Source organism: Oncorhynchus kisutch, linkage group LG14, assembly GCF_002021735.2.
Source record: "Oncorhynchus kisutch isolate 150728-3 linkage group LG14, Okis_V2, whole genome shotgun sequence".
NCBI lineage: Eukaryota > Metazoa > Chordata > Actinopteri > Salmoniformes > Salmonidae > Oncorhynchus > Oncorhynchus kisutch.
The window spans coordinates 33,677,040-33,703,261 of NC_034187.2; the positions used below are offsets into that span (position 1 = coordinate 33,677,040).

A 26,222-nucleotide genomic window follows, 5' to 3' on the forward strand; every position below is an offset into this window, starting at 1 on the left:
ATTTCTATGGAAATAACAACATTGGATCATTTTGGTTTTACTTTTCCTCACTGACTTTAATGTAAAGAAAAAGAGAACTAGAATATGCCGTTTTATAATCCAACAACGACATTGCCTTCCAACAGAGTATGTAAAAAGGCAAACAACAGCATTCTTGCCCCCCCTAATTGAATCATCTATCTAGGATATGTTTTTGCTTGAGCCATTGTTAGTGTGTTAGAATTTTGCTCGTCTCATCCAATGGACAAGTATTGTAATCTAATTTCATGTTAATCTGCTGCATTTGTTCTAACGTCATGCCATTATCATTCTAACCTCGTTTCTGTGATTGTGTCTGCATCATGGCCTATCTAATCCATTCCAGCATTCATTCATTTTATACCCCCAGTGCTTACTTACTTGCACACACTTAACAAATCTTTATAAACAATGACACTAAAAACTTTTTGCTCTAGAAATTAAATCTGATTAATTTATTTGGTATTTCTACAAGTTCTAGAACGTGCCCTTATTAACCACAGATCTGGGATCAAATCTTTAGCATTACCTGTGTAATGGGGGTCAGTGTGCTGCTAACTGCTTAGCTTCCTCCAATGTCTGACTGCCCCATACTGGGCTCAAACCAGTGATCTTCTGCTTCGCAACATACGTGACCGCCCTCCTTGACAACGTTCCAACAGGTTGAGGCACCCAAAAGGGACCGATTTGGATGGCTCCATCCGTGACATTTCAAGCTAGCTGTGGAGTGATCTTACGGCACGTTCTTAACTCAGTTCCACATGCTAGGGTACTTTACATGGCCTACCTCTGGGAGTCTAGGAGTGGTCTCTGCATGACAGACTTGACCAGGGCGTCTGGCCGGACTGTCTTCACGGGGGAGGTCTTGGGGCTGGAGTCAGACTCTCCACTCTCCTCATCACCCATGGCTTTGACGTAACTGCTGCTCCTCATCCTCCGACAGGGGATCTCATCGTCCTTACCGCCCCCTGGGTAGCCACTCCACTCATCCTGAGGTACCTGGGGGGGAGGGGGGGATAGAGAGAGGGTTAGAGAGAAGGGTTGGGTACCCTGCAACAGAAGTAGTAAGATTGTAGAAGATACTGTAATGTAATTATGTTATGAGTACTACAGATACACAGGTTTACCTCAAAGTTTCTTTGCCCCCACTTGCAGTAACATGTACTTACCTACATGTGACAGTAATTACTGCAGGTAGGTCCAGTTTATCTTTAAACTGTGGATATTGTTACATAGACCTGAAAACAGTTAGCCATTAGCTGTTTGGTTTTGGTATGTCAGGAGAGTTGTTGTTTTCTCAATGTGGCTATTGGCTCAGCCGTAGTGTAAAGCAGACTGTCCTCCATCATGTTTATTGGTAAAATGAAGGTAGTGAGAGTGGGATCATAGAGGATCAAACTGAATAGGAGATTCATCCACAGTCACATTTAACCACAGCTCAGGCAAAGATAGGTACAGTACATCATTTGTAATATTCTGTTATCATTCTCTCTCTATAGCTAGTAAGACATTTGCAGCTGAGACAAGGCTCTTGCAAGGCATCATCCCCATTGGCAAGATGTTTTCTGACTCAGACTTGTTCCCTCGACTGCAATCTGTTCCCAGATTGAGACTCAAAGCGAGGTACGTGCAGTGTGATCGTGCTGTGTTTACCCAAGGTTGCATTACACATCATAAGGCTCTTCAATATTGAATGTGAGAGCAGCATCAGAGATGTGGTGTCTCCTTGCCTTCAGAGTGTTACATGTTGCATGATAAACCACAGCAGAGCAGCGGTAACACTGTTTGACATTCCTGTCGGATGGTTTACCTACTGATGCAAGACGTCTATGAGCAGTAAATAAACCATGCAAGAGAACTGTTCTAGTCCAATTTAATAGTAGAATTGGTTTTAATTCAATATAATTCCTTCAAAAATATCCAGAGTAAATGAGCGTCCATTTGTTACGAAAATCCCTTCTGAAATTCAGAAGATCAAACTAAAATCCTAAGCCTAACACAAAGGTATCATATTCTGGTGTTCTGTTTGTATAATGGCACTTGTTGAAAGGTTGTGGAAACTATTTGAAGCTGCTGGACAAATGGCTAGGGGTTAATTCAATCGAACTGATGACATCATGCTGTTTACAAACTCATTTAAATATCACAGGCTCGTTAAATAAAGAAGTTACCACTAAAGTCTCTCTCTCTCATCCTCTCTCCGGGCTCTATTTTCGGCTGGCACAAAGGAGGTGCAAGTGTCATACGCACGATAGTTAGAAATTTCATCTGGCACTGACATTTTCCAGCCCTAACACCAGGTTCGGTAATTTACCTGTCGAACATCAGATCGCTTCCACTGAGGTGGGAGGGGTGGCAATATTTGAGGTTTGTCCTTAAAAACAAGCGCAAAAGTAACTTCGTGCAGCACTAATGGGCCATTTTACAGTGCTAATGGGCCATTTTACAGTGCTAATGGGCCATTTTACAGCGCTGATGGGCCATTTTACAGTGCTAATGGGCCATTTTAAGACCCACAAAAAGCAGGTCTTAAAGGTAACGCAGTTGATAAAGGCATGGATTTAGAGAGCGGAAGCGCAGCCTATCCAGCCATGAAGTACAGTGCCCATGGAAGGAGAGATGTGTTTTTTGTGCCGGTAAATCTCGTATTTAGAAATAAATATATGAATGGTTTCCCCCCATTTCATTTAACTTATTAGAAAGATGCACCGTCCATTGGCAAATTCGTCTGCTATTTCTGGAGAAGTGCAAATATGATCTGTAAGATGGATCCATGATGTTTATAAAACATTACATTTGCGAGCAGTATAATGGTGAGTGGACATGCTCTCTTTCTCTTTATATTCTTGGTATTGCATTAGGTTTGTTACAATAGAGCCCTCTCTGTCACAGTTTTGCTTTACTTCAAAAGTACAGCAGAGTTCAATTACAATAGCCGATGCTCCAGTACCATTTGTCGGGAGGTAGCAGAGTGAACAGTCTATGGCCTGGGTGGCTGGAGTGTTTGGCCTGGGTGGATGTAGAGGTCCTGGTGGCAGGGAGCTTGGCCCCAGTGATGTACTGGGCTGTCCGACCCACCCTATGTAAGGCTTTGAGATGTATTTGCCATACCAAGCATTGATGCAGGCTGTGAAGATGCTCTCGATGGTGCAGCTGTAGAACTTTTTGTGGATCTGAGGGCCCATACCAAATATTTTCAGCCTCCTGAGGGGGAAGAGGCACTGCCATGCCCTCTTCACGACTGTGTGTGGACCATGTTAAGTTCTTAGCGATGTGGACGCCAAGTCACTTGAAGCTCTCGAACCACTCCACAACAGTCCCGTCAATGTGGATGGGGGTGTGCTCTTCCCTTTCTCCTATAGTCCACGAGCAGCTCTTTGGTCTTACTGATGTTGAGGGAGAGGCTGTTGTCCTGACACCACACTGCTAAGTCTCAAAATGAACCTTTATTTAACTTGGCAAGTCAGTTAAGAACAAATTCTTATTTTACAATGACGGCCTACCCCGGCCAAACCCTAACCCGGATGCTGGGCCAATTGTGCGCCGCCCTATGGGACTCCCAATCATGGCCGGTTGTGATACAGCCTGTAATCGAACTAGGGTCTGTAGTGACACCTCTAGTACTGAGATGCAGTGCCTTAGACCGCTGCGCCACTCGGGAGCCCTCTAGACTTACTCATTGTTGTCTGTGATCAGGCCTGCCACCGTTGTGTCATCAGCAAACTTGATGATGGTGCTGGAGTCATGCGTGGTCACGCAGTCGTGGGTGAACAGGGAGTACAGGATGGGACTAAGCACACACCCCTGAGGAGTCCCAATGTTGAAGGTCAGCGGGCCGGCCCATCACGAAGTCCAGGATTCAGTTGCATAGAGAGGGGTTCAGTCCCAGGGTCCCTAGCTTGGTGATGAGCTTGGCTTACCAATGATCTGACAGTAGAGAGCTGGCTGTAATCAATAGGGCTTGTGTGTTGAAAGTCATAAGGCCCGTGGGTCCACAGCGCTCTATTGCAGAAATTCATAATATTATGATTCCAGAGTAAGGGGCTTGCAAAATGTGCCACGATGATTCCACACAAATAAGCAAAACTGGGCCACACACACATACCAAGGGAGATATCATTTTATACCCTTCAGATGACACACACACATGCACGCACACACACACACAAACACACAAACACACAAACACACAAACACACCAACACACACACACGTTTGTTGTACTATCCTTGGTCCAAACAATTTATTAACTCCTATCCCTAATTCTAACCCTAAACCTAAAATAGCCGTTTTCCTTGTGGGAACCGGCAAAATGACCCCACTTGTCTAAATTGTTCGTGTTTTACTACGCTTGTGAGGACGTCTGGTACAAAACACACACACACACACACATACAAACATTGCACGCTCACCAGAGTCGATGGGTTAATTAAGTCTTCAAGGAGTTTGATATTTTTGGACGTCTAATTAAGGAAGGAGCGCCAGAGGACAGCCACACACTGTGGTGAGATTTGTTTAATTTGGGATTTGCTAATAAACTAGATACACGGGTGGATCCCCCCCTGTGTAGAGACAACGAACCAGACATCTCCGTGTCTCCCATCCTAATGAATACACACACATCACAGGGCTGTTTGCATGAAGGAAGAGAACATACAAATCTACACAGTCAAGGTCCAAATGGTTCATGCTGCTTGCAACAATAGAATATCCTAGAATGTGTACTTAGTTATCTAGGGGCAGAATGTAATGAATTTACTCAAGTGAGGAGAGCCACTACAAACTATACATGACGGCAAAACACAAGAGGCAGAAAAAGGACACATCCTGAGATGTACAGTAGCTACAGTCCCTCTCCTCTCCCAGACTATGTTTGGGCGTTCACCTGTATGTGGCCTCAGGCCCCAGCCCTGATCCTGTCCTAATAGGATAGACTATACATTGCATGTTCTAGTCCAGTTCTCCAGATAATGTGTGAATGACCTGTGCATTTCCAGCCCTGCGCTCTCAGCCATGCTCCTGCCCTATAGGCCTCCCCAGGGGGATGGGCTGTAGGCTGTAGGCCCTGCTGCTGCTCCTGCCCAATAGGCCTCCCCAGGGGGATGGGCTGTAGGCTGTAGGCCCTGCTGCTGCTCTTGCCCCATAGGCCTCCCCAGGGGGATGGGCTGTAGGCTGTAGGCCCTGCTGCTGCTCTTGCCCCATAGGCCTCCCCAGGGGGATGGGCTATAGGCTGTAGGCCCTGCTGCTGCTCTTGCCCCATAGGCCTCCCCAGGGGGATGGGCTGTAGGCTGTAGGCCCTGCTGCTGCTCCTGCCCAATAGGCCTCCCCAGGGGGATGGGCTGTAGGCTGTAGGCCCTGCTGCTGCTCCTGCCCAATAGGCCTCCCCAGGGGGATGGGCTGTAGGCTGTAGGCCCTGCTGCTGCTCCTGCCCAATAGGCCTCCCCAGGGGGATGGGCTGTAGGCTGTAGGCCCTGCTGCTGCTACTGCTCCATAGCCCTCTACCGGGGAAATGGGCTGTAGGCTGTAGGCCCTGCTGCTGCTCCTGCAGTTCATTTCATTGATTAACTCTGCAGCTCTGTTCCACTCAGGTCATCTCCCCCTAGGAACACAAGTCAGCGCCATTAAAACAGGACCCAGCCAGAGTAGAAAGGGGGATAGACCTGGCTTCCCTGGCGCGACGTCGCTAAACAACTCAATCAGTGATAATCCCTCCCCGCTCCATCATGTCTTCAGAGAGGATTGTGGGAAGAGAATGATTCAGTGTGTTTCAGCGAGGGGTGTTATTTATTTTTTAAATCTCTGGCTGAGTGGCCAACTCTAGGAAGAGTCTGGGTGGTTCCAAACTTCTTACATTTAAGAATTATAGAGGCCATTGTGCTCTTGGGGACCTTCAATGCTGCCAATTTTTCTTGGTACCTTTCCTGAGATCTTTGCCTCGACACAATCCTATCTTGGAGATCTACCAACAATTCCTTCAACCTGTCTTGGTTTTTGCTCTGACATGAACTGTGGGACTTTATATAGACAGGTGTGTGCCTTTCCAAACCATCAAGTTGTAGAAACATCACAAGGATGAACAATAGAAACAGGATGCACCTGAGCTCAATTTAGAGTCTCATAGCAAAGGGTCTGAATACTTATGTAAATAAGGTATTTCAGTTTTTGTATTCTAAAATTCTAAATACCTGTTTTCGCTTTGTCATTAATGTGTGTAGATTGATGAGACATTTAAAAAAAAAAAAAAAGATTGTAACGTAACAAAATGTGGAAAAGGGGAAGGGGTCTGAATACTTTCTGAATGCACTTTAATTATTTATTTATTTACCTATGCCCTCCTTTGAGTGTAAGGCTTTTGAGCGAGGCTATAGCCCATCTCTGATGATGTGGGTTTATTGTGTCTATCTGGTTCACCCTCACAGAGAGAGAGACTGTGGTTTCTGCAGTGCTGCAACTTTACTCTGCCTTTAATCACAGGCTTTCTCACTCTGAACCATCCACCTTTGGCAAGTTAACATGGCAGTTCATTGGTTTATTAAATCCTGCCGCATTGCCTTAGCAGCAAAACTATCAAAGCCTAATCCTTGCTTTGTACTCTTCTGGAAGGAAAAGAGAGTTGTGTTAAATGGTGAAAGTGAATTAATCAAGGCTAAGACAAACCGTAAACAAAGATATTGTGTTGTGGCATTTTGGCCGAGCAGTGTGCCAAGAGCAGCAGTCGGTAGTAAATCTGTATCTTGGTCAGGTGAGCTGGTCACGTCCAGGGCTTAATTGCATTGTCACTGCCACCTTACTGCATCTAAATCAAACCTGCTGTTCCTCCCCAACAGGTACTAACGAGGGCCTCTGTGTGTGTGTGTGTGTGTGTGTGTGTGTGTGTGTGTGTGTGTGTGTGTGTGTGGGTTCATGGCAGGGTAATTGGGACTAATTTGTGTAATCAGTCTGTCAGAGAGAGAGCGATGGTTGATGCCACATATGATTCCCAACATTTGGAATTTCAGGAAGAAGCCAACTGTACTCTATCTCTGTTCTGTCCTATGCTTACTAACGAGCTGCAAAATCTGGATCCCTACAAATCAGCTGGGCTAGACAATCTGGACCCTCTCTTTCTAAAATGATCAGCCGAAATTGTTGTAACCCCTATTACTAGCCTGTTCAACCTCTCTTTTGTATCGTCTGAAATCCCCAAAGATTGGAAACCTGCCGCGGTCATCTCCTTCTTCAAAGGGGGAGAAACTCTAGACTCAAACTGTTATAAACGAATATCCATCCTACCCTGCCTTTCTAAAATTTTCGAAAGCCAAGTTAACAAACAGATCACCGACCATTTCTAATCCCACCGTACCTTCTGCACTATGCAATCTGGTTTCCGAGCTGGTCATGGGTGCACCTCAGCCACGCTCAAGTTCCTAAATGATATCATAACCGCCATCGGAAAAATAGAGTACTGTGCAGCCGTCTTCGTCGACCTGGCCAAGGCTTTAGACTCTGTCAATCACCGCATTGTTATCGGCAGACTCAAGTTTGCGGACGACACTACAGTGGTAGGCTTGATTACCAACAGCGACGAGACGGCCTACAGGGAGGAGGTGAGGGCCCTCGGAGTGTGGTGTCAGGAAAATAACCTCACACTCAACGTCAACAAAACTAAGGAGATGATTGTGGACTTCAGGAATCAGAGGGAGCACCCCCCTATCCACATCAACGGGACAGTAGTGGAGAGGGTTGTAAGTTTTAAGTTCCTCGGCGTACACATCACAGACAAACTGAATTGGTCCACCCACACAGACAGTGTGGTGAAGCAGGCGCAGCAGCGCCTCTTCAAACTCAGGAGGCTGAAGAAATTCAGCGTGTCACCAAAAGCACTCACAAACTTCTACAGATGCACAATCGAGAGCATCCTGTCAGGCTGTATCACCGCCTGGTACGGAACTGCTCCACCCACAACCGTAAGGCTCTCTCCAGAGGGTAGTGAGGTCTGCACAACGCATCACCGGGGGCAAACTACCTGCCCTCCAGGACACCTACACCACCCGATGTCACAGGAAGGCCATAAAGATCATCAAGGACAACAACCACCCGAGCCACTGCCTGTTCACCCCGCTATCATCCAGAAGGCGAGGTCAGTACAGGTGCATCAAAGCAGGGACTGAGAGACTGAAAAACAGCTTCTATCTCAAGGCCATCAGACTGTTAAACAGCCACCACTAACATTGAGTGGCTGCTGCCAACACACTGACTCAACTCCAGTCACTTTAATAATGGGAATTGATGGAAAATATATCACTAGCCACTTTAAACAATGCTACTTAATATAATGTTTACATACCCTACATTACTCATCTCATATGAATATACTGTACTCTATATCATCTACTGCATCTTTATGTAATACATGTATCACTAGCCACTTTAAACTATGCCACTTTGTTTACATACCCTACATTACTCATCTCATATCTATATACTGTACTCGAAACCATCTACTGCATCTTGCCTATGCCGTTCTGTACCATCACTCATTCATTTATCTTTAGGTACATATTCTTTATCCCTTTACACTTGTGTGTATCAGGTAGTAGTTTTGGAATTGTTAGGTTAGATTACTCGTTGGTTATTACTGCATTGTCGGAACTAGAAGCACAAGCATTTCGCTACACTCGCATTAACATCTGCTAACCATGTGTATGTAACAAATAAATGTGATTTTGATTTGACTGCCTCGCCTGGTTCACCAACTACTTCTCAGATAGAGTTCAGTGTCTCAAATCGGAGGGTCTGTTGTCCGGACCTCTGGCAGTCTCTATGGGGGTACCACAGGGTTCAATTCTCAGGCAGACCCTTTTCTCTGTATATATCAATGATGTTGCTCTTGCTGTTGGTGATTGTCTGATCCACCTCTACGCAGATGACACCATTCTGCATACATCTTGCCCTTCTTTGGACACTATGCTAACAAACCTCCAAATGAGCTTCAATGCCATACAACACTCCTTCCTTAGCCTCCAACTGATTTTAAATGCTAGTAAAACTAAATGCATGCTCTTCAACTGATTGCTGTCTGCACCCGCCCGCCCGACTAGCATCACTACTCTGGACGGTTCTGACTTAGAATACGTGGACAACTACAAATACCTAGGTGTCTGGTTAGACTGTAAACTCTCCTTCCAGACTCACATTAAGCATCTCCAATCCAAAATTAAATCTAGAATTGGCTTCCTATTTCGCAACAAAGACTCCTTCACTCATGCTGCCAAACATATCCTCGTAAAACTGATTATCCTACCGATCCTTGACTTCGGCGAGGTCATTTACAAAATAGCCTCAAACTCTACTCAGCAAACTGGATGTAGTATATCACAGTGCCATCTGTTTTGTCCATATACTGTACTACCCACCACTGCGACCTGTTGTTGGCTGGCCCTCACTACATATTCGTCGCCAAACCCACCGGCTCCAGGTCATCTATAAGTCTTTGCTAGGTAAAGCCCCGCCTTATCTCAGCTCACTGTTCACCATAGCAACACCCACCCGTAGCACGCGCTCCAGCAGGTATATTTCACTGGTCATCCCCAAAGCCAACACTTCCTTTGGTCGCCTTATTATTATTGTGATGACATTGCTGTGACAGACAAAAGTAAATGCATTGTTGAGTTAGAAGATGGTACAGGTGTGGTATGGAGATCAAAGGGAAAACCCCTACCAACTTGAAGTTCACCTGAACACCACAAAGAAGCATTTAAACAATTAAAGGAAATAGACAAAGTGAGACAGCCACCAGCTAGCTGCACGTAGACAATGCAAACAGCAACCTCTTCCCGAGGACAACAGACTTTAGCAGTGTGCTTTAGACCTGGGTGAAAGTAGATACCTTTTTTTTCCCTCGGTATGGCATTTTAGTGTGTTACTATTTCCTTTTTAAAATGTCCTTTCTTACTTTGTAACTCTGCATTGTTGGGAAAGGGTTCGTAAGTAAGCATTTCACAGTAAAGTCTACACCTGTTGTATTCGCTGCATTTGACAAATAACATTTGAGTTGATGTTCCTATATGTGAAAATGTGTGAAAAAAATGTGTGGGCCTAGCAGTAAAGCCATGTCATTTAACTGTAAAAATTGATTACCTTTAAATGTGGCACGAACACAACCTGGCATGTTGTTTTCATTGATTGTCAAACAAATCACTTGATAAGCAGGCTACCTGCGCATGTTCATCCACTCTAAAATAATTCCAGCATCTAAAGCAGTGCACTTTGCTCCTGTCATTTGATGAATGAAAAGGGGCATCTACTAAAATACCAAGAAGTGTAATGACATTCGTTGATTGTCATTAGGCAAACTTGTAGCCTGAATTGATTGTTGTATCCACTGGTGTCCGCGCATGTCTCCGTCCCGACTAGTGATCTCTACTTTCTCAAAATGTTTGTGTTCCCCTCGAACCCCACCGCAGCATTTTGGTATACACCCACATTTTGGTATACACCACATTTTGGTATACACCGCATTTTGGTATACACCGCATTTTGGTATACACCACATTTTGGTATACACCCACATTTTGGTATACACCACATTTTGGTATACACCACATTTTGGTATACACCGCATTTTGGTATACACCGCATTTTGGTATACACCACATTTTGGTATACACCACATTTTGGTATACACTGCATTTTGGTATACACCACATTTTGGAGTTCATACCATCTGTTCTAAAGTCTATTCGCTCATTTCTCAAGTGGCTGCCAGGCGGTATAATAGCAATTTTCTTTCCATCTTTGTTTTAATTATAGAGATAGGCTCATGTTTTACCGATACAACGTACTGCCACTATCTCTTTTGCCAGTAGGCCTACACCGTACCAGACCGTACCGGCTTACTTCCCCCCTGGCTTTAAATGAGCATGAAACCTGCCTCATTCCAATGACTATTAAAAAAGAGACAAAGCTTTGGTTCAGTTATTCATTGAGTCTGGCAAGTCCACAAGACTAGCATCCCACGCATAGGCCACATTCTGTTCCTAACACTGAAATAAAATAAAATAAAAACAAAATATAAATGTTATTATCAAACTAAAACGGAATAAAAACTAGTAAATCAAGTCTGCAAACTAACTGAAACTAAACTGAATTTCGAATAAAAGTTTTTAAAAAATGAATTAAAAAATAATTAAAAACACAAAACTACAATACCCTTGCCGGCACATCAAACCATAAGGAGTGCCACCTCCCACAACAGAGTGCCACCTCCCACAACAGAGTGCCACCTCCCACAACAGAGTGCCACCTCCCACAACAGAGTGCCACCTCCCACAACAGCAAACAACAACTATCTTTATAGGGAAAGGAAAACCGGATGCATAGTCAGTTGCACAACTGAATGCCTTCAACCGAAATTTGTCTTCGTCATTTAATCTATAGGATTGCACCCTAAAACCGAAATAGGAAAACAAAGCAGAACAGCAACAGGATGTTGCCTAAAGTTATAGTAATGTTCTTGTCTAACAACTCAATCTGCCTGACTCACTGCTCCTGTTGATAAGGAAAGGGAGAGAGATAGAGACAGACAGTGAGACAGAGAGCCAGTCAGCCAGCCAGAGACCAGAATAGTCTGTTTATTTCCCCCTGTCTCCCTGGTAGCTAGCTCACCTCTGAGAGAGGGCACCAATCCCCAGGGGAAATGCGTCACCCGTGGCCGATTGACAACCGAGACTCAAAATAGCCCTGCGGCAGAGAACCAATAGAATGGGCCAGGCTATTTATAGAACAACCAACGTGTTTATGGACGTTCAGACACCCCATTTAATGAACTGATGAAGAATACATTACAGTCTCCTATCATCATTGTCTCAGAGAGAGCTTAGTACACTTAGAGAGATAAGAGAGTAGAGGTTCTAAGGCCCCAACGTTGTTTGGAGTTCATCACCTTTAAAAGTGCTTTATATACAGTTGCTTGGCATTAGTCACAGACCACATGCTCCTGTTTTTCTGTTTACGTCAGCTAATAGTCAGACACAATGCCGGACTTCCCATTAGAATGGTGGGTGGGTTGAGTAATGTACCTCTTGTCCATTTAAGACAGCATCTAACATTTCCACCACATTCCACTTCATGGAGTGTCCCTGAGGAGTGTTTCTCTGAGTGTTGAGGAGTTCACGTGGTTTTAGCTCCAGGCAGTAGCCCACTCAATGTTCCCTGAGATTATCAGCAGATCATACCTCATGGGTTGCATGTTTACTGTAAAACATGTACTTTTCATTGTCTTAAGAGCTTTGTTATTGATTCATCATACACAAATACCATTGTTTGATATACATAGTTATTTCAGAGTGCAGTTGGTAAGGGACTTGCCATTCCCAAGCAAATGGCCTACCCTTTACTACAACAACCCCAACATAAAACCCCTGGACCATCAACTACAAACATGCTGATTCCCTTTGAATTGATCTTAATGCCGTTCACCACAATCCACCAGGGTTTCCCACCAAGCGGATTCTGGCCATGAACTAAGTGCTCTCACACACCGATACAGACCAACTGACAGCTTGGAGAAACAGCACGACAACAAGCTCAAATCGGCATTGATCCCGAGTCTTTTCTTTGCACTCCCGACTTGTCACTGGTGTCATTCATTGATACAGTAATTGATTTGCTCCCACTGTGCCGTCCCTTTCACTGCTACTACCCTGCTGATCCCCTGACAGGTGATTCATATCCTGGACAGGGAAATACAAGTGATTAAATCTCAGAACTATCAGAAGTCCAGCTGAGACAAACAACATCATAGTAACTGTCTGGACTCACTGTCTATTGAATATAAGCCGCTGATAGAATGGAAGGCCATGTTAACGGCAGGCTTACTGAGATGAGTGCTAATCAACGAGCCTCATTGTTTGCAGTGTTTCTGAGTGTTAGCATGTAGCCTAGCTGGTCTTCGGTTCTACACTGACTGCTAATGACAATAAATCCTCTCTTCAATAGCTTCACTGAATCAGCCTACCAGCGGACCTATGTCTGTCCGTACTGTACATATCTGTCTGCTTCTCTGCCAATCCCATCCATCTCTCTGCCTATCTATAACATTACTGTGGTTCCAGCAACATGGCTCCAGCAACGGACATATTAGGATTATACGAGTGACTCACCTGTAGATAGTGGCAGGGCCTGAGGTTGGGCTTGAGGTCTGTGGGCGTCATGGGTTTCTCCAGGTTTAGGGAAGACTTCCTGTAGGCCTCCTTGGCCTGGCTGACAGTCAGCGTTGACCAGGAGCTCCTCTTCATGAACTTCCCTTCAGGAGCCATGGCCACGCTCTCACACGCGGAACACTTCACATCGTTGTTGCTCTTGGAGGTCTTGAGCGACAGGTCCCCGTAGTGGCTGTGGACAGAGTCGGGGTAGCAGTGGCTGATGTGGTCCACCTGTTGGCGGGACATGACGCTGGGCGTCCGGTACGTACTGTCACTGTCCAGGTTATCGTCCGAGCTCCACCAGCCCGCCACCCCGGAGCGCTGCTTCCCGCTGCTGTCTGATGACTTACGCTCTTTGCTCTTGCTGCGCTTGCTGTGTTTGTGGTGTCCATGGTGGTTGGGATGGTGGTGGTGGGAGCCTTCCCGGTGCGAGTCCCCCTTGGTGCCGTTCATCTTGGACGAGCCCTCCAGGGAGTGGGACTTGGTGAAGAGCTTCTGGACAGAGTGGACCAGGTGTCGGATCCTCCCGGGGCTCTCGTTGCGCTGCTCCGTGGTGGTGGTGTGCGTCTTCTGGTACTGCAGTGTGTGGAAGCCGTCGCGATGTAACGGAAGTTGCTTCTCAAACTGGTCCAGCAGGTTGGCCGGGATTCTGTTCATCTTACCGCTGCCGCCATGCGACGAGCCACACTCGTCTCGATCCCGTGATCCACCGCCAACACCTCCTCCACCACCACCACTGTCCCGTGACCCGCTGCCGTCGTGGTGGGAACTGTAATGCATCCTGGGAAAGGTGCTGCTGGAGATGGAGTGGTCTGTGTTGGCCATGGAGACGGAGATGGGCATCGCCATGCACTCAGAGTGGATGGAGCTATGGGGAGAGCAGCGGCGGTGGTGCTCCATGGGACAGCTCTCTGTGGGGCTGAGGAGGTAAGAGGGGGTGCGGGAGTCATGGTGGTCCAGGGAGTGGTCGCAGTCGGCCAGGCCGCAGGTGTGAGCCGAGGTGATCTGGAGCTGGCTGGGCCGCCCGCCCGATAGAGCCTTCATGTTCCTGGGTGGAGGAGGGGAGTTGCTTTCTTCATCGAAGTGCTGAGAGGGAGACCATGAATACTGCTGGTCTGTGTTTGTGTGTGTGTTTGTGTGTGTGTGTTTGTGTGAGAGAGAGAGAGCGAGAGAGAGAGAGAGAGAGAGAAAGACACATTATCAAATAAGCCGCTTATCAAATGTCATTGTCACTACAGCAGCACATTGTCCTCAGTCACCCAGAACAACAAGGTGGAAAAAGAGAAAGTATGATCACAAAATGGCACAGTCCCACAGAGCTCAGGCCTCTTATTCCCAACTCCCTCCCTCCCCTGTCTGTCTGTTGGTGCCAGTCTGCGAGGCGAGGGAAGGTGACGGGGACAGGTAGCAGCTAGCATTGCCATTTATCCAAGGCAAAGTGAAATAATAGCCTATCATTCTGGAGCGGCGATGTCATCCGTCAAAGCCCTGACGAGAGCGCTTTGAGGTGCATCTTTGCACGGTCCCCACCGCGGCCGCATCACTAGATTAAAACCACATTCTCTTTGATCTGTCACCAAAGGCGGACATCCCAGCCCACCTCGCCACCGCATTCAACTTAACCAGAGGAAAGCTTTTCTCTATTTAGACAACCCAACACCATTATTTCACTCTAATTGCACATGCCCTCCACTTGAATAAAACATAGACAAAAGGGTCACAAGACAAAGACCGTAGAATACGAATGGAATAGCATCAGCGGACGCAGAATGACACAAAGTCTTATTTTCACCTTTCTGTAAAAAGGACTCTTCAGATTAACTGTTTATTGAATTTCTGTCCAAGAACGCAAGTTCAGTGCATTGAATCAACAACTATGAAATGTTACAAACCCTGACTGAGTGTTATTAGAAATGAACAATACTTTCCTAAACTCATCACACACAGAAATGACAATCAGGCCAAATATAACAATGGAACAAAAGGGTTCCTAGCCATAAAGTATTGTGTGTTTAGTCATAAAGAGTTAGACAGGCCATATTTCATTTATTTGACAGTAAACACATGTAAATATATTAAGAACAAAAGCAAGCCTCTTCCAGGCAGCAATCCTCCAGTCAACTACACAGCCCATAAACTCCTGCACTTCCACTCAAACTGTAACCCCATAAAGTAAAGGAGATACTATATTTCACGAGAAACCATAGAAATTGAAAGTCAAACAAACAAAAATCAGAGGCGGGATGGATGCTGATTTTTTTATTGGAAGGGACACGTATGGAGGATTATATGAGAGAAGGGACCAAGCGGAAAGCAGTTCGTGATCTATGGCCAACAAGGGCCGAAGTTAACCAATACAGTACACTCTTAGAAAAAAGGGTTCAAAAAGGGTTCTTTGGCTGTCCCAATAGGAGAACCCTTTTTTGGTTCCAAGTAGAACCCTTTTGGGTTCCATGTAGAACCCTCTGTGGAAAGGGTTCTACATGGAACCAAAAAAGGTTCTACCTGGAACCAAAAATGTTTCTTTAAAGGGTTCTCCTATGAGGAAAGCCGAATAACCGTTTTAGGTTCTAGATGGAACCTTTTTTTTCCCCCCCTAAGAGTGTAGTCCAAACTCTGTCATTTATATTATATCATTCTATCATACTTTAACAGGAATTTACGGTCTTTATTCTTAGTCTCTGCTATTGGCGCCTGGAGCAAGACAAGGAGCTGTGAGACCAGCAGCCGTGCTGCTGTAAATATCCATCAGTGTGAATGTAATGCATTCCTTATGTGGGACATGTTCCACTAGGTGGGCTTTGTCTACTTAACACAACCATGCTAAATATATCTAGTATGAGGAGAGCTAAAAGGAAACAGAAAGTAGATAAGTGAAACTCTGTAGTTGTGTAATTCAAAATCATGCCGTCAAACAAAACTGAGAGAGGAAAATGTTGAATGCCGCCAAAAAGAAAAACAACGTACTGCTACAGCAATGGCAACTCAGGTCTAACCTTCTCTCTGGGTTATGGCAGTTTGGTTAAACTCTGTGCGTTTCCTTCTACAGACAGAAGGGAAAGGGTATACCTAGTCAGTTGCACAACTGAATGCATTCAACCGAAGTCTTCCGCAGCATATAAACCAACGCCTCTGAATCAGAGGGAACAGTTGTTGGTGCTGCCTTTGCTCAAGAGCAGAATTTTTTTAAATCCTCCTTGCCAGCCCAGGGATTCAAATCAGCAATCTTTTGTTTACTGGCTCAGCGCTCTTAACCGCTAGGCTACCTGCCGTCCAGAGGATGACAACACGGCTACTGCTGTGTGAAAGGATGCAGTGATGTCTGAAGTTGACTCTTCCACAAAGAAGAAGTTGAATAAATGATCCTCCGGCAGAGTTTTGCCATTCCCCAGGATTATACTCCATACAGTGACAGACTCATCCTCTGTCTCTCTCTCTCTCTCCTCTGCCAGTATAGAGATTTCCTGTTTCACATAATGGGAAGGAAAAGGAATAGAGGATTTTGAAAGCAACTCCTACGACATCTCTCTATGAGCAAGCATCCTTCCAGCAAGTGCTCTCCAAACAGGCGAGTATCTATGACATCTGCTTCTGCCTCGGTCTCAGAGGCTGAATGATGAATACTGCAGCAAAGATTGATGATTTAGAGAAGCTAGAATGCTATGCATTAAAATGGCCTATAGAATCTTAACGGTTTTAACAGCTAAATTGGGTGTGTTAAATCCACAACAAGCTTAAACTACATCAGGAGACCACTTTTGAGGTCTGGGAAAAATGATGACACTTTAATTCAACTGCCACCAGCCATAGACCGTTGTTTGGTTATCAATGTTTCTGTAGTGCTTATGTGATTGCAGACTTTGCAAAACAAATGCCACTAGATTTATGCAGATAATTACGATATCATTATGTCAGGTAGACATAGGTTACTTTGTAGTTAACATTTCATTGAGAAGGTTTTTTAGGAACTTTTCCATCTACCAGAAGACAGTTGTCATTACATTAGCATCATCGTTAATGGCTACACAAAGTGGTAGCCAAACGCGCGCACACAGACAGGGGTCATTCCTGTTCCGTTGCCTCTTCAGAAAGTTGATGGAAAATACGAATCACTGATGCATTTTGTTAATGTCTTGTGATAGTATTGGGCAAATGAATGCATTTTCGACCAAGTTCAATACATTTAGTTGATTTTCCACTAAATGTATTGAACTTGGTCGAAAATGAACAAAAAATATGAATTGCAACATGCAAGTGTTGGTCCCATGTTTCATGAGCTGAAATAAAATATCTCAGAAATTGTTCATATGCAATTGCTGTACACAAACTAGTTTACATCCCTGTTAATGGGCATTTCTCCTTTGCCAAGATAAGGCATCCACCTGACAGGTGTGGGATATCAAGAAGCTGATTAAACAGCATGATCATTACACAGGTGAACCTTGTGCTGGGGACAATAAAAGGCACTCTAAAATGTGCATTTTTGTCACACAACATAATGCCACAGATCTCTCAAGTTTTGAGAGAGAGTGTATTTGGCATGCTGACTGCAGGAATGTCCACCAGAGATGTTGCCAGAGAATTGAATGTTAATTCCACTACCATAAGCTGCCACCAACGTCATTTCACGTCTCACAACCGCAGACCACATATAGCATCGTGTGGGCGAGTAGTTTGCTGATGTCAACGTTGTGAATAGAGTGCCCCATGGTGATGGTGGGGTTATGGTATGGGTAGGCATAAGCTACAGAAAATGAACACAATTGCATTTTATCGATGGCAAATTAAATGCACAGAGGTACCGTTGCGAGATCCTTAGGCCCATTGTCATGCCATTCATCCACCACTATCACGTCATGGTTCAGCATGATAATGCACTGCCCCATGTCACAAGGATCTGTACACAATTCCTGGAAGCTGAAAATGTCCCTGTTCTTCCATGGCTTGCATACTCACCAGACATGTCACCCATTGAGCATGTTTGGGATGCTCTGAGTCGACGTGTACGACAGCATGCTACAGTTCCTGCCAACATCCAGCAACTTCGCACAGCCATTGAAGAGGAGTGGGACAACATTCCACAGGCCACAAGCAACATCCTGATCAACTCTATGCGAATAAGATCTGTCGCGCTGCATGAGGCAAATGGTGGTTTTCTGGCCTATGTTTTGTAACCTCCCCAGGTCACTGCTGTAAATGAGAATGTATTCTCAGTCAACTCACCTGGTTAAATAAAATATAAATAAAACAGAAATACTGATCATGTCTGGCTCCACACTTGGCACAGAGCCATCAGTCCAATATTTTCAACACTCCAAGAACCCCCACCCCCCAAGTGCTAGAACTCTGACATGCAGGAGGCTAGAGAGAGAGAGAGAGAGAGTGTGTCAGTCATATATTAAGGGCTCCTGCCCAGTACTCCTGCCCAGGCGCTGTGCAGAGAGTATGAATAAAGGTAGTTTTGCTCCTCTTATCACATTAGCATTTAAATAGCATTATATCTGCTCAGAGTAACTCTGACAGGGACACACCTCCGCTCGTTTAGCCTGGAACAGGACTTGAAAAGAGAATAATAAAGCAAGGAGAAGACTACAGAGCAAAAGGCCCACGACCTTCAGAATTGGCCGTATCAATTTACCTCAGCGTTACGTAAGAATGGAGCAAATAAGGCCATACAGGGGGAGCTAAGCATCAGAGTAGTATTGTGACAATACAGAGGCGGATGCAAGATGCAAGCAACGATGGTTTAATGAATACAGTTTACAGCAGCAACAGGACAGACTGACTGTACTCAGACGGAATCCGACCCAGGGACTAGGGCGCATCTTCCCATGATAGCGTGCTGAGAAATCCAGGGGAGTGTGTCCGGATGTGTAGGAGGGAGCACAGCAGATAATCCACACAAGGGCGGTGAGAGATGAGTACGGACACACGACACAAACTCAGAGAAGTAACAACGATCTGACAACAAGAAACACTGGTTACAGAACATATAAAGGGAAGATAAGTGATTCCAGCTGGCACAGACAATCAGGCCGAGATTGGGAACCACGCCCACACAAACACGGGAGAGAGAGAGAGAGAGAGAGAAAGAGAGAGGGAGGCAGTGGATTCATGAACTGTGACAAGTATATCATCACCAATAAATACAATAAACATTGGCTTACAAAGGAGGCTTTAGGTTGAGAGCAATTGACAGGAGCAACCGCTAGCTGAGAAAAGAGAATCCTCCATGCTCTCCCATCTAATCGAAGAAAAGAAGCACCATTTCTTAGCTAAGCAAATCGATAGAGCAGCTTGATTATCCATCTCCCAAAGGTTAAACGCCCTCTCCCCAGAATGCTGGCCTTTCCTCACAAAATCAAAGGCGGGAAATTGTGTCCTTAACCCCCAGGGGGTAAGCGATGGTCCAGGCTATTAGATTGGAGTGTGAACCAATGGAAAGCTGCAGGGCCAGGGCAGAAGGGCAGTGGTGGCCAGAGCCTGATGTCTCTACATTCTCCCCTCCCCTCTCAGATGCTCAGTTCCCACTCTCTCAGACAGCCAGGATCCGACAGACCATCTCTGTCACTGACACGGCTCAACCACCCTCTCCAGCCCATCCCAACGCCCCATGCCAACAAACATTATGGGGCTTTTCACAGGCGCAAAGAGAGAGAGAGAGAGGTCTAGAAAGTACCAAGAGGAGAGAGAGGAGAGAGCTAAAGGCTTTGGGAGAATATGTGTGGGGTTTCACTTAGCGTGCTGAGTCAGCGCGTCACAGATCATACGGACGCTATGTCTACTCTCTGAATGCAGTAAAGCCAGAGGGGATATATATCAAAATGGCCGTTCTCACGCTGATCACTGGGATAATATAGGGCCACTGTCACATGGACCACTGCTGCAGAAATAACCGTGCTTTTTAAGAAACCCTTACCGAGGTTCTGTTATTTAATTAAGTTATCATTTACTGCTCTGATTTAAGATAACCCAATAGAGTGCTGCATATTAAAACACTATGCATGACAAATTCAGACATTTCCCACTGGTTGAATCAACGTTGTTTCCACGTAATGCAGTGATTCATACTTTAGTCAGGCTATTTCTGCACACTGAGTCAATGCTCATTGAGGAATCCAAAGAGGTCCTACAAGTCAAGTGTTCCAAATTCAGACAGCTCTCCCCTCCTGCATTGTGCAAGAGTGTCGGTGGTGCCGAGTCATGGGGAGAGGAGAGAGAGAGACTATAGCTTTGCTGGGTGGGTGTTGCATTGTGTTGGCTGGATGTGACGGCGCCTGAGGCGCATCCTGTTGCTCGTCTCATTGTGGTGTGTTGGTCCACAGAGCTGGCAACTCCGTGAGGACGTGAGTGAAGAAAGATAGCCAACCACCTGCCTGCTGGGCCTGAACAGTGTGAGATGGAGCAATCAGAGCAGCACCCCCACCATCTCTTCCTCTGCATGAGGGTTAGCAGCACTGGGGCTAGAGCTAGATTAGACCAGATGTACACAGCTGCTACTGCTGCAGTGGGTTTGTCTAGTGGGAAGAGAGGAGCTGCATAACAGAACATCAATGAGTAGAGAGAGAGAGAGAGAGTGACGGAGAGAGGGTGGGAGAGAGAGAGCAACGGCGAGAGAGAGGAGGGAGAAAGAGAAGATCAAAATGAATGAGAGACTGAGAGGCAAGAGCAATGACTATAGAACCCAATTGTAACCAAAGACAAAAGAAGATAACCTTTGTATAGCCAATGTGGCCCAGAATCCAGTAGAACTCCACAGTCAGGAGCCAAGGGCCCTCTTACCTTACTTTCCTATAAGAGTTAGCCAGATAAGCAGGGCAGCACAATGCTTTAATACTTATCGGTGGCTCAGTGAATTAGCAGCGTAATGATTGGAGACAGTGTCTTATCTGTGCTGTGCTCAGCGCTCTGCGGTATAGAACTGTCCCTCTGGCTGTCAGTCAAACCTGGGAACAGAATGGAGGGGAACAAAATCTCTGAAGTGACAGAATCAGCATCCTCTTCAACTGATCCTGGTACAGAATTGAGAATAGAGTCTCCATTTTGATATTATGACTAACGCCATAGAAACGGGTATATTTTAATGTAGCAAAACATAGGATAACATGAGGCAAGTTTCTGTCTCTGAGAGCCCACTTCAGGATCAGGAGGTCCAGCTGAACACTACAAGATGTGACAGACAATTCCATCACAGCAACACCCCTGTTCACCTCATCCTCCACATCTCTCACACACACCAAATTGAAAATCCATCTCTCTCTCTCTCTCTCTCTCTCTCTCTCTCTCTCTCTCTCTCTCTCTCTCTCTCTCTCTCTCTCTCTCTCTCTCTCTCTCTCTCTCTCTCTCTCTCTCTCTCTCTCTCTCTCTCTCTCTCTCTCTCTCTCTCTCTCTCTCTCTCTCTCTCTCCCTCCCTCCCTCCCTCCCTCCCTCCCTCCCTCCCTCTCCCTCCCCCCCAGCCCAGAACACAGAGGGGGTGGGTGTAACGGTAATGACGTGAGAGACTGACGTGATAAAGGCAGTCAGGTTCAGATCCTTGTCTCCTTTTCAATGTGAACCAACACTTTAGAGGCACAAAGTCAATCAGTGTGTTAAATAATTTGTTGTGATGTTAATCTGAGCTGCATCAGCTCTTGTGCTTATTATACCTGGTAGAATAGAGGCAATTGCCAGATATCTCATACAATTATGTTCTGTATCTAAGGCATAAGATGATAAAGAAAGCTCTTCTCCCTTTGAAATTCAATTGAATTCATGTTTGCACACGCGCTACACACACAGGGTTGGGTAGGTTACTTTCTAAATGCAATCTGTTACAGTTACTAGTAAACCTGTCCAAAATTATATCAGGTTCATAACTTTTGGATTACCCAAACACAGGAATGTAATCTGATTACTTTCAGTTGCTGGATTACTTTCCCCCTAATCACATTTTATTCATCACACGCTTCGTAACCAAACAGATGTAGACTAACAGTAAAATGCTTACTTACGGGCCTTTCCCAAGAATGCAGAGAGAAAGAAAATAGAGAAATAATAGAAAAGTAAAACACGTAATAATAGAAGTTGTAATAGATACACAATGAGTACATTAGGTACCAGTACCGAGTCCATGTGCAGGAGTACATGGTCATTGAGGTAGATATGCACATATGTTGGGCCAGTAACCGAAAGATCGCTGGTTCGAATCCCCGAAATCCCCCCAGAATTTGCCGTTCGGCCCATGAGCAAGGCAGTTAACCTCCTCTTAATCAAAGTGGACGTCAATTAAGGCATCTCTCTGATTCAGAGGGGTTGGGTTAAATGTGGAAGACACACTTCAGTTGAATGAATTCAGTTGTGCCACTGACTAAGTATCCCATTTCCCTTCCATAGAACTAGGAATAAAGTGACAGATAGTAAATAGTAGCAGCAGCGTATGTGATGAGTCAAAAAAGTTAGTACAAAAAGGGTCACTGCAAAGATTATTTAGACAACTATTTAGCAGTTTTATGGATTGGAGGTTGAAGCTGTTCAGGGTCCTGTTGGTTCCAGACTTGCTGCATCGGTATCGCTTTCCGTGCAGTAGCAGAGAAAACAGTCTATGACTAGGGTGGCTGGAGTCAATTTTTAGGGCCTTGCTCTGACACCGCCTGGTATAGAGGACCTGGATGGCAGGGAACTCGACCCCAATGATGTACTGGGCCCTACACACTACCCTCTGTAGCACCTTCTGGTCTGATGCCAAGCAGTTGCCATACCATGCGGTGACGCAGCCAGTCAAGATGCTTTCAATGTTGCAGCTGTATAACTTTTTGAGGATCTGAAGGCCCAAATCCTTTTAGCCTCCTGAGGTGGAATAGGTGTAGTCATTACTTCTTCATGACTGTGTTGGTGTTTTTGAACCATGATAGATCCTTAGTGATGTGGACACAGAGGAACTTGAAGCTCTCGACCCGCTCCACTACAGCCCCGTCGATGTAAATGGGGGTGTGCTCGGCTTTCCGTTTCCTGTAGTCCACAATCAGCTCCTTTGTCTTGCTGACATCGAGGGAGTGGTTGTTGTCCTGTCCCCAAACTGTCAGGTCTTTGACCTCCTCCTTATAAGATGTCTCATCGTTGTTTGTGATCAGGCCTACCACTGTTGTGTCATCAGCAAACTTAATGATGGTGTTGGAGTTGTGCACGGCCACACAGTGGTGAGTGAACAGTGAGTACAGGACCGGACTAAGCACGTACCCCTGAGGGACCCCCGTGTTGCGCCTTTTATCAATGCTGGATTGAATGTCATAGAGAAAGCAAAAAGGTGCTACAATTTATTTCTTCACATACATCCTTTCTGAATTTAAAATGAATCCAAGAAGTAATCAAGTTTTTCAAAAGTATCTGTAATCTGATTACAATATGTTTGCTAGTAACTTAATTGGTTACAGTTCTTTTTTAAGCAGATTACATGTAACTTATTACATGTAATCAGTTACTCCCCAACCCTACAGGCACGCACACATACAGATTGAAAAGGTTGCTGTTGGCTCCAGGGGGAGATGGACACAAGCACATCGGACAGTAAATTGTAATTAGTTTAAGTGGGTGGCCCAGTGTTTTACTGGCTGTTTTAGAGGCAGTGAAATGAAAGGACTGCTATTGACCCTGGCCCTAGGAAAACTCACAACGCAGCACACACAGGACTATTCACCACCACAGGATGACCAAAACTCTCAGAACCAAAAATGGGACTTGATGAGAGTGTATTGATAACTTTAATAAGCTTAATGGAGTTACAAGGATCTACTGACTACAAGGATGTTACATGCCTTTATCACATAAATATGTTTTGTATCAATGTTCAATAACACCTGAAATATCGTATATTACTGTGAGAAAGAGTTGTTTGTTAGCACTTCTAGAGGTAGTGTATCAGATAGGTACTCAGGCTAGGCAGTCAGCATCTGATTAAGGTCCTTTCAATAGAACCACACACACAGCCTGTGGGCCTCTAGGCTCCATCTCTAGTCACTCACTCAAGCCACATGATTCAACTAATCATTCAGCTGATTTAGTTTCCCTCCCCAGGACATGCAGTGGTAATAGGATGAGAGGAGAGCTGGAAAACCTGGCATCACTCTGTCTCCTGGAGGACCGGACTGGATCTGACAAAAGTCTGCTTTGGTGCCAGGAGGTGTTCCTGACAGGTTTTTCATTTGTGTTTGATCTATGTTCTTCATGGAGTAAAACAGTATAAGACAGGTCAGTTGAGTCAGAATTCTGTCCTTTTCCACAAGAGAACATTAAAATGAACACAGATGGCTAGCTGCAATGTTCCTGTCACATAGGCAGATGTGAAAGCAACAAATTCATCGTGAGAATAAGTCATTTTTCTCCCAGGTAACCCGGTATTTCCCGCCAAAACCGGAAGTATCATTCTAAAGCATATAAAGTACATGTCTGGATTAGAGCTTTGATCGGCAAGAAAATTCAAGCCTTATGCTACCTGATCCTGATGAGACATACAGTATATCACAAAAGTGAGTACACCCCTCACATGTGTAAATATTTGAGTATATCTTTTCATGTGACAACACTGAAGAAATTACACTTTGCTACAATGTAAAGCAGTGAGTGTACAGCTTGTTTAACAGTGTAAATTTGCTGTCCCCTCAAAATAACTCAACACACAGCCATTAATGTCTAAACCGCTGGCAACAAAAGTGAGTACACCCCTAAGTGAAAATGTCCAAATTGGGCCCAAAGTGTCAATATTTTGTGTGGCCACCATCATTTTCCAGCACTGCCTTAACCCTCTTGGGCATGTAGTTCACCAGAGCTTCACAGGTTGCCATTGGAGTCCTCTTCCACTCCTCCATGACGACATCACAGAGCTGGTGGATGTTAGAGACCTTGCACTCCTCCACCTTCCGTTTGAGGATGCCCCACAGATGCTCAATAGGGTTTAGGTCTGGAGACATGCTTGGCCAGTCCATCACCTTTACCCTCAGCTTCTTTAACAAGGCAGTGGTCGTCTTGGAGGTGTGTTTGGGGTCGTTATCATGTTGGAATACTGCCCTGCGGCCCAGTCTCCGAAGGGAGGGGATCATGCTCTGCTTCAGTATGTCACAGTACATGTTGGCATTCATGGTTCCCTCAATGAACTGTAGCTCCCCAGTGCCGGCAGCACTCATGCAGCCCCAGACCATGACACTCCCACCACCATGCTTGACTGTAGGCAAGACACACTTGTCTTTGTACTCCTCACCTGGTTGCCGCCACACAGCCTTGACACCATCTGAACAAAATAAGTTTATCTTAGTCTCATCAGACCACAGGACATGGTTCCAGTAATCCATGTCCTTAGTCAGCTTGTCTTCAGCAAACTATTTGCGGGCTTTCTTGTGCATCATCTTTAGAAGAGGCTTCCTTCTGGGACGACAGCCATGCAGACCAATTTTATGCAGTGTACGTATGGTCTGAGCACTGACAGGCTGACCCCCCACCCCTTCAACCTCTGCAGCAATGCTGGCAGCACTCATACGTCTATTTCCCAAAGACAACCTCTGGATATGACGCTGAGCACGTGCACTCAACTTCTTTGGTCGACCATGGCGAGGCCTGTTCTGAGTGGAACCTGTCCAGTAAAACCACTGTATGTAACCACTGTCTTGGCCACCGTGCTGCAGCTCAGTTTCAGGGTCTTGGCAATCTTCTTATAGCCCAGGCCATCTTTATGTAGAGCAACAATTCTTTTTTTCAGATCCTCAGAGAGTTCTTTGCCATGAGGTGCCATGTTGAACTTCCAGTGACCAGTCAGTATGAGGGAGTGTGAGAGCGATGACACCAAATTTAACACACCTGCTCCCCATTCACACCTGAGACCTTGTAACACTAACGAGTCACATGACACCGGGGAGGGAAAATGGCTAATTGGGTCCAATTTGGACATTTTCACTTAGGGGTGTACTCACTTTTGTTGCAAGCGGTTTAGACATTAATGGCTGTGTGTTGAGTTATTTTGAGGGGACTGCAAATTTACACTGTTATACAAGCTGT

At 45.4% G+C, this 26,222-nt stretch overlaps 1 protein-coding gene across 1 annotated transcript in view; it reads right to left on the reverse strand.

The window, feature by feature from the left end:
- LOC109903156 (disks large-associated protein 2) overlaps positions 1 to 26,222 on the reverse strand; it is a 156,829-nt gene that overhangs the window by 31,176 nt on the left and 99,431 nt on the right. The window contains exons 3-4 of the mRNA XM_031788283.1: positions 13,161 to 14,317; positions 806 to 1,017 (exon numbers count right to left, since the gene is read on the reverse strand). Of these exons, the coding sequence (XP_031644143.1) occupies positions 806 to 1,017; positions 13,161 to 14,246 (1,298 nt within the window). The 5' untranslated portion in view covers positions 14,247 to 14,317. The remainder of the gene's footprint in view (positions 1 to 805; positions 1,018 to 13,160; positions 14,318 to 26,222) is intronic.